The 12,831-nt window shown below is 35.9% G+C and overlaps 1 protein-coding gene across 1 annotated transcript; it reads left to right on the top strand.

The window, feature by feature from the left end:
- Positions 1–2,069: 2,069 nt before the first annotated feature.
- en1b (engrailed homeobox 1b) lies at positions 2,070–9,495 on the top strand. The gene is made up of 2 exons (XM_034300032.2): positions 2,070–2,942; positions 7,189–9,495. Exons 1-2 carry the CDS (start codon positions 2,387–2,389, stop codon positions 7,506–7,508), a joined length of 876 nt encoding a protein of 291 aa, XP_034155923.2. The 5' UTR covers positions 2,070–2,386; the 3' UTR covers positions 7,509–9,495.
- Positions 9,496–12,831: the final 3,336 nt, after the last annotated feature.

The raw sequence follows: 12,831 nt of genomic DNA, 5'->3' as shown, positions 1-12,831 counted from the left end.
GCATGCTCCACGCACTAACGGAGCTCTGAAGCAACCACAGACCTTCATGCAATTAAAAAAAGAAAGAAAGAAAAAAAAAAAAGAGACAGAAAGATGCACTTTCGATTTTCTTTTTTTTTTCTTTCATTTTTTTGCAGAAAGCACTCGGGTGTTTGGGCATTTGGACGCGCGCGAATTGCATTCAATAATAGCACGCGCAGATGATGATGATGATGAGGATGATGATGAGGAGGATGATGGCCTTCATTTATCATCATCCCTATTTACCGTCGTCACGTGCAGGACGGGGGAAGGGGGGGGGGGGGGGGTTTGGGGGTTTGGGGGGGTAACGAATTAGCCAGGAGTCGTCAATAAAGCCGTTTTTTTTTTTTCCTCCCTCTTTTTTGTGTGCAGGAGTAAACGGCGGCGTCTCCGGTGTCTTCACGAGCTTTTTATTGAGCTCGCGGCGCGTGATAAAGCGACCTGCCACCGCCGTTATATTCTCCTTTTCTTCACGCGAGCAGCGCCGAGTTGATCGGGCCGAATGGGCGCTAATTAAAACCTATAAATTATCTTGCGCGCGCGCGTGTGCGTGTGCGTGTGCGTGTCCGTGGGCGTGTGCGTGTGCGTGTGTGCGCGTGTGCGCGCGCGGCCTCCGCCTCTCAAAGACGTCGCGTGCGCGCGAGATAAGTACGGAGCCCCCCGTGCACTAATTTACCCCCGCCGTGTGTGTGTGTGTGTGTGTGTGTGTGTGCATCCTCTATAGCTCTTAAACAGCGCGCTGATGGAGTACTAATGAGGAAAGAATGAAGTGATGGAGCTTCTGCACAATAAAGATTTCACCCAGCGGTGTTTATAGCGGAATAAACCCGCGCGCGCGCGTTATTTCTCTACAATGAGGCCCTAATTATGTTCCTTCACGCGGCCTTGTGGATCATGCTGCAGTGTTTTAATATTTTAATAATACTTCGTCTCATCTAATTGCTTCAACCAAAAGACCTTTAATATGAAGATGTATATAAATATAAATATAAATAAATATAAATACTGGAATGACAAAAAGATATGTGAGAGTAAAATGACGTGCAGAAGCTAAAATGAGGATTAGAGGCTGTTTGCTAGTTATCTTTAGTAGCTAAGAGATGCAAATATAGCAAGGTGTAAGTGTAGCAAAAACAATAGTGCTCAGTGGCACAGTAATAATAATAATAATAATAATAATAATAATAATAATAATAATAACGATAAGAAGAAGAAGAAAAACAACAGCAACAACAACAACAACCATAAGAAGAATAATAAGCACAATAAGAACAACAGCAAAAAAAATGTGAAAAACAACAACAACAAAAACAACAACAACTACTACTACTGATAATAATAATTATTAATATTATTATTTTTAGACAAGTTGTAAAGAAATAGTAGAATAAATAATGATAAATAATTATAATGATAATTATTTTGAGTTTTTTTGTTATAGTGTTGTAATAAATAATAATAATAATAATAATAATAATAATAATAATAATAATAATAATTATTATTATTATTATTATTATTATTATTATTAGACAAGCTATAAAGAAATTATAGAATAAATAATGATAAATAATTATAACTATTATTATTTTTAGTTTTTTTGTTATATTGTTGTAATAAGTTATTATTATTGTTATTATTGCTTTTGTGTGTAACTGTATTGTGAGAATTTTTATCTTCTAATATTTATTTATTTATTTATTTATTTATTTATCTACTACTACTACTACTACTACTATTAATAATAATAATAATAATAATAATAATAATACTAGTGTCTGTGAGTTATTAAATGATTCTCTCTCAGCGGCACCGGGAGCGCGTGCTGAAGTGTTGGCGCGCGCGCCGGTTGTATCTGACGTTAAAGCCTTCTCCACTCTTTTGTTGTTTGAAAACGTCGTAAAACTCGATTGGACGCTCTTTCCTGTGACAGCAAGGACGCTTTCACCCTATTGGCCCATCGCACGTGTGACTCGCTCACGTGCTTCCGGTTGAGGAGGAAAAGGGGGGGTGGTGGGGGTTAAAAAAAAAAAAGATTTTTAGAAAGAGTTTAGGAAGCGCGAGCTGTCATACGTGGGGGCGCGAGGCACGGGCCGCGGAGCATCACCGACCGCCATGTGTGTGAGTGTGTTTTGATCCTCGAGACGCGCTGAGAAAAAACAAATCTCTATAAATAAATGAATAAATAAGTGAAAAGGTGCGCGAGGCATTCCGATGGTGCAGCGGCTTCAAGGTGCATCTAGAGATTGAAGATAATCTGCAGTTTTTTACTCCAGGATAAATATTTTGGTGGCAACAAGTGGGATTTTTTTGTTGTTATTGCTGTTGTTGTTGTTGTTGTTGTTGTTGAAACAAAAATAAATAAATGGAGGAGCGGAAGGATCCGTCCGAGCGCGAGAGCGCGTCCCCTCCGGTTCTAGCGCGCGAGGCGGCGCCGCAGGTCCACCGCACCACGAACTTCTTCATCGACAACATCCTGCGGCCCGACTTCGGCTGCAAGCGCGAGCTCCTCTCGAGCAGGGAAAACGTCAGCCCGCTGGTCGCGAGGCCGTCATCGCGCGCGGACTCCACCGCCGACCACCGCACTTCATCGTCTTCTTCTTCTTCTTCATCTTCATCTTCTTCTTCCTCTTCTTCTTCCTCGTCTCCGTCGTCTTCGTCGTCTTCCTCGTCGTCGTCCAAGGTGCTGGTGGAGGGAAGCACGAGGTGCGGAGACGGCTCGAATCTCACGGCGGTGAACGGCGCGAGCGGCGGCGGCGGAGGTGGTGGAGGAGGTGGAGGAGGTGGAGGCGCAGCAGCAGCAGCAGCAGGAACAACAACAACAACAACCACAAGCACGGCGGCGGCCAAAGACAGCACACAACCTCTGCTGTGGCCCGCGTGGGTCTACTGCACGCGCTACTCGGACAGACCCTCATCCGGTGAGGCTTCTTCATCCTAGTGTTGGATTTTTGATGCTTCGGTTTTAAACAGTTTGGGAGCGCGCGCGTGGGAAAAAAAAAAGGGGAAAAAAGTCTATTTTGATTATTTTCAGGCACAAAAAAAATTTAGTTTTGAAATTAATCCTAGCACTAATTAAAACAACAATAATAATAATAATAATAATAATAATAATAATAATAATAATAATAATAAAAACAAAAATGCTTTGCTGCCATAATCCTTTAATATTATATTAATAATGATATATATTTTTAATTTAGATTTTTTTTTTTAAATATAAAATTTCTCACGTCATGGATGTGTTTTAAATTTATGCCCCCTTACTTGCTCTAATAAGCGTCTTATTAGCATTAGCATATATATATATATATAAATGTAATTGTAATCTATATATACGAGCTGGATATTTATCTATAGAGTAAAAAAATGCAGATTTATTTTATTTATTTATTTATTTATTTTTGCTAATGTGAGTGTTGCTAATAAACACGTGTTTTTACAGTAAAGAAGCAGATTAAAAAGTCAGTGAGGATATTCTTTTATATTAAATATAATCCTAACCCGGAAGTTGTGTGTGATGCATTGTTCATGTTAATATTAGTAAAAATATTATTATTATTTTTAAATGCTAATGCTAATAAGAAGAAGCATGGGTTGGAAGTGTAGCTTAGCTGGAGTGTGTTGTGTTTTTGCAGTTCCAGTGCTGAGTGTCGCAAAAACTCTTCACTAATTAAGTCACTGATCGAGTCTCGTGCACAAACGCAGCTCTCGCGTGACAATTTTCTGTGCAGGAACGACAGCAGCGAAGCGCGCGTGCACTGAAGAGAGTTTATAGCACGGGAAAGAGCGTGAGGTTGAATTTATTTTACTCCTGAATTATGGAAAGCGACGTCAGATGACTAGCTGTCAGAAACTTTCACTTTGTCACGTGCACACCCCAGAAGTCTGCACCAATCAGCAGGCTGTTATTTAAGCATAAGTTTCAAAAGTGATGCACATATGCATTACAGATTAAAGTAAAATGCACGTGGGCGAATTGTCGGGGAAATAAAGTGTAAGTGCAGCGTGCAGAGAGTGTGTGAGTGTGGAAGTGAGCACACTAACACACAGCAACACGCTGAATAAACACTCACATTGTTAATGAACCAGAGACTCACAGCTCTGTAGCTGAAAATCAGAACAATCCTAAAAACCAAATTTCCCAATAATCTAGCAATGAATTCTGCTGTCGGTCAGGACAGGAAGTGAATTTTTTTGAGGAAAGGGGGAAAAAGGAAATGATTTTTTTTTTCTGTAGTGCAATCTAAAAGCTCGTGTGTGTGTGTGTGTGTGTGTGTGTGCTGAACCCAGAGCCGTGGATTGAGGCCTAACATGTAGCATGCATCTAAGAAGAAAAAAGAAAGAAAAAGGAAGAAAAAGTAAAAAAAAAATTATATATATATATTCGGCTGTATTTATTTCTTGGTGAGGTTTATTTATTTAAAAAAAAAGATACTAATTGATTATTGATTGAGCTTAAGTGCATTATTATTATTATTATTATTATTATTATTATTATTATTATAAAAGAATGAATATACAGATGAATGAGTTTTAGTCTATAGTGTGTATAATGTGTAATGGACATTAAGGTCAGATTTTCACTCAAATTCCCCAAATTGCTAGTTCTGGAAATGTTCCCACTGCACCACTGTCCTGCTTTTATAGGATTTGGATTCGCATTTGCATATTGTACAGTAACTCAGTGGCCCATTAGCATCAGCTAATAAAGACTAATATCGCGGTAATAGTGAACTCAGGTATTGTTTATGCTTGTGGCTGACTTTTCCTCTATCACTTTAGCCTTAAATAGTGAATCATTTCAGTTAGCCAAATAATAATAATAACAATAACAATAATAATAATAATAATAAATCAATATACATACAACAATGCACTATATATATATGCCATGATCACAGAATGCAAAGAAAAATTAAATTAGGATTTCGTAAAACTCTTGTATAAATGCCAAATATAAAAGTCAAATTGTATAAATGCTACTTTATGCATGCACACACACACACACACACACACACACACACGAGATAAACAAGTGTGTCTGGCTTCAAGTCTTATCCTGCAGCTTTCTGAGTCACGCACGTGCACAACCCCAAAAAAATAAAATACTCTGCATTAATACAGGCTTAAATTACTTCCGGGATGAAACACAGTGATGCTAAAACCAGTGAAGGAAATAAGATTGTTTGCATGACACCCCCACTGTGAGACAGAAAGGTACTAAGAGGTACTAAGAGGTACTAAGAGGTACTTGTCTCTGCAGTGGTGCCTTTAATTAGCGCAGGTTGAATAATGTGCTTTAAATGATGTCTCGAGGTGAAAGCTATATGGATCTATGCTAATGGAGCAAGAGAAAAGTACTCTGATTTCTCAGACTGTACTAAATGCACTTTTTTTTCTGCCAGAACGATGCATTTTTTAATATAAACAAAATTATTGCCTATTGAATTTGCATATTTTGGAGGTTTCGGCTCCCGGCATGCAGTAAAAGCGTGATTACTCAGACACACTCAGACAGAAAGGTACCAAACTGTACTTTTCCTCGTCGCTGGAATGGTACCAGCATCTTTAGTACTCTTTAATATGGATCTTTTACCTCTAAAATCAATTTACGGAACACTGATGCACCTTTAAAGCTTTATTTACAAGTCTAAAAGCTAAGTAAAGGTACCAGATGAACCAGGTAAAGGGAACACACTAAAGGTGCTGAAGGAGTCTCCATGATGTTCTCTTAGAGCAGACATTTTTTAAAATATATATATTTTAATATCAATCTACAGCGCACGCGCTTGATGCGACGTGCAACACAAATCTATTTAAAAAATGATAGATTGTGAAAATACAACAGGAGCACTCACGTGCATCTTTTATTATGCAGCTATGTTTTACCTAAAATAATTTAAGGTACCTCTAGGAGCACATAGAGCTAAAAGCTCCAGGGTTCATTTCATCAGTACCGCACGTGCCGAAAGACAATGCAAAATAAAATAATAATAATAATAATAATAATAATAAAAACCATAGTGTAGTCCAGGCTGTGCATGCAAAATGTTGGGAATGTTGTGTGTGTGTGTGTGTGTGTGTGTGTGTGTTTTAAATAAAATCACCCACAATGCTTAAAGCAGTGAATAAAACAGGGCTGGTGCATGATGCACATAACAGCCCATTGCTCACACTCTCACATTTTGAGAAATAAAGGTGTTTTCACTTGTCACTGGGGTTCTAGCATTAGTGTGGACCTTTAGTATGTACATTTTACCTTTAAAAATAATTTAAGGAGCACTGATGCAACTTTAAAGCTAAAAGCTCGAGGGTTCATTTCATTTCATCTACTGCAACATTCTGAGGAGCGCACGTGCCCAAAAAAAAAAATATATATATAATAGCCCTAATAATAACAAAATAATAATAATAATAATAATAAATAGTATAAGTCAGGCTGTAATGAAATCACCCTTGATGCTCAAAGCAGGAAATATAATTTGGTTGGTGCATTTGGTGCATAATTACATCACCTACTGCTCACACGCTCTAAGGGTACTAAGGGAACTTCTCTCTGTGTAGCTTTAGTATCTATATTTTACCTTCAAGGAGCACTGAAGGCTATATTTAAAGCCTAAAGCTCGAGAAATATTGCACGTGCCAAATAATAATACAAATAAATAGTAAAAATAAATAAATAAATCACAGTCAAGGCTGTGCATGCAAAATATTTGAGATGTGTGTTTTTTTTTGTTTTTTTTTTTTTTTTATAAAAATCTTTGATGCTCAAAGCAAGGACTAAAACATGACTGGTGCTTTAAGCTTAAAGGTACTTTCCCTTGTGTGGATCTTTTATCCTTTAAAGATAAAATATTAATAGAATATTGCAGCGTTCTGAGGATGGTACGTGCAACCAAAACAAAATAAATAACTAAAATGAAAATAAATAAATAAATAAATAAATAATACAAATCGTAGGGGATAGGATGTGCATGCAGCATATTTCTTTGCACGTGCTGCAATAAATAAATAAATAAATAAATACATGAATAAATAAATAAATAAATAAATAAATAAAGAGGTAGTTCTGCATGATGATGGTAATATGGGGGCGATTATTTACTACTTATGATATTTACTTGCCGTCTTTGTTTCTCTTTTCCACCGTTGTTCTCGGACCAGGACCGAGGACCCGGAAGCTGAAGAAGAAGAAGAGCGACAAGGAGGACAAGCGGCCGCGCACCGCCTTCACGGCCGAGCAGCTGCAGCGGCTCAAGGCGGAGTTCCAGGCGAGTCGCTACATCACGGAGCAGCGGCGGCAGTCGCTCGCGCAGGAGCTCAACCTCAACGAGTCGCAGATCAAAATCTGGTTCCAGAACAAAAGAGCCAAGATCAAGAAGGCGAGCGGCTACAAGAACGGACTGGCGCTGCAGCTGATGGCGCAGGGACTCTACAACCACTCCACCACCACCGTCCAGGAGGACAAGGAGGACAGCGAGTAGCAGCGTGCACGAGCAGCCTGAGGCTGGGGATTAATCCTCTTTCAATAACAGCAACAATAAACCTGTTCATAATTTTCTTCTTCTCCATGAATTTTATTTAAAAAAATAGCGATCGGCGCAATTACTAGGGGTCCAAGCACCAAATATACTGGAAACCTCCTATTATTATTATTATTATTATTATTATTATTATTATTATTATTATTTGGAGAAGAAGATTATTATCACTGATCTCCTCCTCCTCCTCCTCCTCCTCATAGCCTCATCTCCTCATCTCCTCATTTCATCACTCTTTTCACTGATATCTAAAAAAAGAGACGCTGAGGACTTTTTTTTTTTTCTTTTTCTTTTTTTTTTTTAAGGAGATTCATATAAAACGCGGAGTTTCATGGACGCTGACCCAAAGCGACCTTCTGACATGAAGAAGAGGACAAGAATTCCTTATTTAATTCTGTACAAATATATGGACTCTACGAAGATTTCTATAAATATAAATATAAATATATATATATAATAGCCAAAATTGTAAGATGTATATATTTAAAATTCAGGTAAGGCTGAGACGTGTGTGTTTCTCCTTACTTGCTGGCAATTTGTTCTTTTTTTTTTTTTTTTTTTTTTTTTTTTAATCGTTTCTCTTCCTGTGTCATACTTTTTAGATCTTTTTTTTTTTTGTGATTGCACTGTCCTACATCAGTTTTTTTTTCTAAAAAAAAGAGAAAACCTCGCACAAATTCTACACAACGACGTAAACTGAACCGATGCTTCAAACCAAAGATTTTCACCTGTTTAGGCATTATGTTGTCTGAAATAATAAAAAAAAAAAGAAAAAAAATTTTTTAGAATCAAAGTGTGATCAAATTTGGTGAACAAAACACGTGTTTTATTTCATGCAAAATATTTCTTTGTTTTTTTATAGATAAAATGAAAGTAAGATCAAAGTCTCATATAGTGGCTTTTTTAAAACAAACAAAAAAAAAATCTCAAACCACATTAATTTTTTTTTCTTTCTTCAGTGTGGTGAAGGTCATCATTTAAATTTGACATTAATATTAATTGTAAGTTTTAGATAGACTTCAAATGAAATATCTATCTATCTATCTATCTATCTATTTAATTGAAAAAAATTTCTAAAACACATACCTGACCCGCCTGACCTTTCACCCTGCCATCATTGTATCTATCGACCAATCATAGATGGCGATGAAAACACTGACATTTAACAATCATTGGTGTCATTTCATGTATCAGAGATTTATTGCTTTCTAATTTTTTTTTCCTGCAAAAAATCCACTTAGATGCTCCAGTGTGTCTCCCGACAATTGATAAATCCATTTAAATTAATTCACTCTAAAATGATTTCCCTTTTATTTCTCATCTTTTCTTCCCTCCTTTGTTGTCCAGTCCACTCAGATTCATCACTGATGTGTGTGTGTGAGTGTGTGTGTGTTTTTTAAAGGTAGAAATTTGACCGCAGGCTATTTACGGATTTTGTTTTCTTTTATAATATATAAATATAGTGTTTTATATATATATATATAGCGCGCAATCACAGCGAGACACAGAATAGGAAACCCTAAAGGTCAAAGTTCAAGGTGTGCCCTCAAAATAGACTCCCATGGGCCTTCAGTTTCTAAAAAAAAAAAATTTCATCACAACCTCGAGGGATTGCAGAGAAAATCTGCTGAAAGTCAAAGAGCTTTAAAAGCGTGTACATGAGATTATCCCAATCACCCTGTTGAACAAAAGAGCTGTAACCATGAGGGAAAAAAGTGTAGCTGTCATTCATACTTACACTATACAGTTATAACGCGTCGTAACATGAGCAGATTCGGTTCATTCACTTTTAGAATAAAAAAGCAAACATAAATAAGCGCTAATTAATTCAATGCGCAATTAAGAATCAAGAATTATCCGGCTTTTAGTTCAGTTTAAATGGAGTGTTAGGCTAATAGTATTGATGTGTTACACACACACACACACACACACACACAGACACACACACACAGACACTCTCTCTCTCTCTCTCTCTCTCTCTCTCTCTTTTTTCTATGGAAAAAGGAATGTCGGAAGGAATAATTTCATTTTTTCCCAATAATTTTCTTTCATCTTTTTCTGTTTTTTTTTTTTTCCTGTATGACGTCTAATTGAAGAAATAACTGGAATTAAGAAGTGACTTTACACGTAGACTTATTTTCATTTAGCTTTTAGATTAAATGCTTAAAAAAAAACAGGCCATAAAATCGAAAATATTTTCTTTAATGAGAGACGATTTCTTTTCTTAATTTTAAATTTTTTCCTGAGGTTTTGTTTAGAGGAAAAATGCAAATCTGGACACGACCTAACAATGTCACCTAACATCTGGTGCATTCAATTCGGCTTATGGTGTGTGCCTTAATACAGAATCACTGTTTTTTTTTTTCAAAAATACTAATAATAAAATAAAATAAAATAAAATACGGGAGAATCCCAGTGCGGTTTAGCTGCTTAAGCCTTTACCACTCCATAGATCATGAGTTCCTCATGTTTCTTGACCACACTGGCTGACTTTGATGATTTCTCCAGCCAGCTACATCATAAATCATGCTGATAAGTCAGCCATTAATAAACTCAGGTTACAATATTTAAAAAATTAAAATTAAAATGAATAATAATAATAATAATAATAGCAGCCTGTATAATCACATTTCCTATGAAAGTTCTGATCTGATGCTCATCATGTTGCTCAACACTCTGATGCCTGAAGCCTTCCATCTTAAAGGAGCATCATGATATGGATTGTCAGAAGTCAGAAGAATAATTTCCACACCTCAGTCATTTTTTAAAATTGATTTAAAAAAAAAAAATAAAAGCACGAGCTCAGCATCAGGAGTGGATTTTAGCTATTTGGTCTTTCATGGATTTTCTAATAAGCTTTAATCCATTACAATTAACTCGCATTGACATTAATCTAGTGAGTGAGGAGGACGATGACGTCAGCACGGAGCGGGATCAATGCACACACACACACACACACACGCACACACACACACACACACACTACCTAGCGCTTCTAATAACATTGCAATTCACATACAAATTAACTTCTCAGTCATTTAAAATAGCATCTTGCTACCAAACTAGCTGTGAGATAAACACCGTAACTTACATTTTACATTCTTATTTGTGAAATTATTCATTTGCTCCCCAGATGCTGAATTTCCTCCTCTTCTTTTACTTATATTTTTATTTTTAGTATTTTAGTAATTTTTTTTAATAACCGCAAAACCCGCAAATTCAATTCGCCTGCGTTTTTTTTAAAAAAAAATTATTTTATTTTTACACAATTACACATTATTTCTATTTTTATTCTTGCTATTAAAGAATGAAGCCACTTCACTGTTACATGTTTATTACAGAATATTTACTTCCTGGTGTTTTAAACCAGGCGACAATTTAATAAAAATAAATAAATAAATAACGTAGGAAATAAAATTTAAATAAATTGCAATAATAAAAATCGCCTGTACAACAAAATCTCTCTCTCTCTCTCTCTCTCTCTCTCTCAAAAGGGAAACGTGTTTTTTTACATCTAAAAAAAATTGTAATTGATTTTTTTTTCAATTCAGTATATCAAAAAGAACATTATAGACATATACGGCTAATAGTTTCATTTTTATTTATTTACTTACTTACAATACGGAATTTTTGAAAAAAAAAAAACTGGATAAATCTTTCATTCATCTTTTGTGCTATTTAAATTTCAGATTAAAATTTAAGAAAATATATATATAAAGCATCTTTACCTTAATTTGGATCTTTTGTCATTAAATTAGTAGAAAAAATAAAATATTTAGCTGCACATAAATAACTTAAATATATAAATAAATAAATAAATAAATAAACATTTAAATGAGATCTAAAGCTTCTATGTTCTGTTTTTCTCCTTAATCATTAATGCTAAAAAGAAAATAAAAATTCAAAAATTAATAAATAAATGTGTCCATTGTTCCCCTTTGATTTTTTCTAAATAAATAAATAAATAAACAAATAAACCACAATGCATGCTCTGTGCATTCTACCCTAAAGCTACACGACAATATTTCTTTAATATGTATGCAAATGCAAATAATAATAATAACAATAATAAGAAGAAGAATAGCAGAAGACAGTATGGAGATGTGTGTCTTTAATCTATGATTATTCTACACTGTAGGTTTTGGACACAGGTAAACACAAAGGGAAAGCCATGGAGAAGTGTGTGTGTGTGTGTGTGTGTGTGTTGAGGATGGGGCTCTGTTTTCATTTCCCATGTGGTGCACTTGAGAAGGCACACCAGGAGTCTCAGACAGCGAGAAGCTCCTCCTGATCCAGGACAAAATTTCACAGCTTTGTGCTTTTGACCTCCTCCATGTGTGTGAGCCAAAGTGATCATGGCTCGGCGATCAAAACTAAAAGGGAGCTAACGGAAGAGATCAGCAAGCCTGAATGTGTGTGTGTGTGTGTGTGTGTGTGAGTGTGTGTGGGTATTGGGGGGACTAAAGGATGCAAATAGAGCACACACACACACACACGTTCTTTAGATCTCTCTCCTGGAACTGCCCTCACGGCTTCGCTCACAACTTCGCCGTTTAATCCACTTCTCTCTGGGAGGGTTGAAAGTTTACAACAACAATTTCTATTCATTTGGATTTCAGCTTCGCCTCACAATTTTCTCCGAACATCAACAACACAGTGAAAACAGAGCGGTGAGGGAACAACTGTTAGGACAACATTAAATGCAACTGTAAATGGATAAAAGGTACAAATTGACATTCTTTAATGAATTAAAAATTGTAATTGTTGGCAAATTGCTGTGGTATAAAAGCAATAAAACACTTCAGGACGTGCTGTTCAGGAAAATAATCAGCAACATGGCAAATTTTATTTACACGATACTAACTTGTTTTATGTAAAGTAAATGTAACTATAAATGGATAAAAAGTACGACCTGACATTCTTTAATAAGCTTCTTTTAATAATTTGGAGGAATAAAACACACTACTAACTTGTTTTGTGGACATTCTACAACATTAAAGTACAACTTGATGATCTTTAATGAATAAAAATTGTAATCGTAGGCAAATTGCTGTGGAAGGAGTCTCCAGTTTCAGTGCTTTCTCCCAGCCAGGGTTTCTCAGTAACATGACAAGCTTCATGAAAGAGAAAAAAGAGAAGCTGGTGAGGGAACGACTTCTTTCGTGGACATTACGCAACAATAACCGTAACTATTAATGGATAAAAATTAAATTATGACACGGCATTATTTAATAAATAAAAAAATTTGCTGTGGTGTAAAAGGAAT

This window comes from Pangasianodon hypophthalmus, chromosome 26, assembly GCF_027358585.1.
Source record: "Pangasianodon hypophthalmus isolate fPanHyp1 chromosome 26, fPanHyp1.pri, whole genome shotgun sequence".
Classification (NCBI taxonomy): domain Eukaryota; kingdom Metazoa; phylum Chordata; class Actinopteri; order Siluriformes; family Pangasiidae; genus Pangasianodon; species Pangasianodon hypophthalmus.
Note: the sequence above shows the minus strand (reverse complement) of the source record. Positions and strands in the feature narration are given on the sequence as shown.

Excerpts from the sequence above, each read along its gene's own strand:
- en1b (XM_034300032.2), top strand. The coding sequence starts at position 2,387 with ATGGAGGAGCGGAAGGATCCGTCCGAGCGCGAGAGCGCGTCCCCTCCG. Across the intron at positions 2,943-7,188 it reads CTCGGACAGACCCTCATCCG|GACCGAGGACCCGGAAGCTG; the intron begins GTGAGGCTTCTT and ends TTCTCGGACCAG.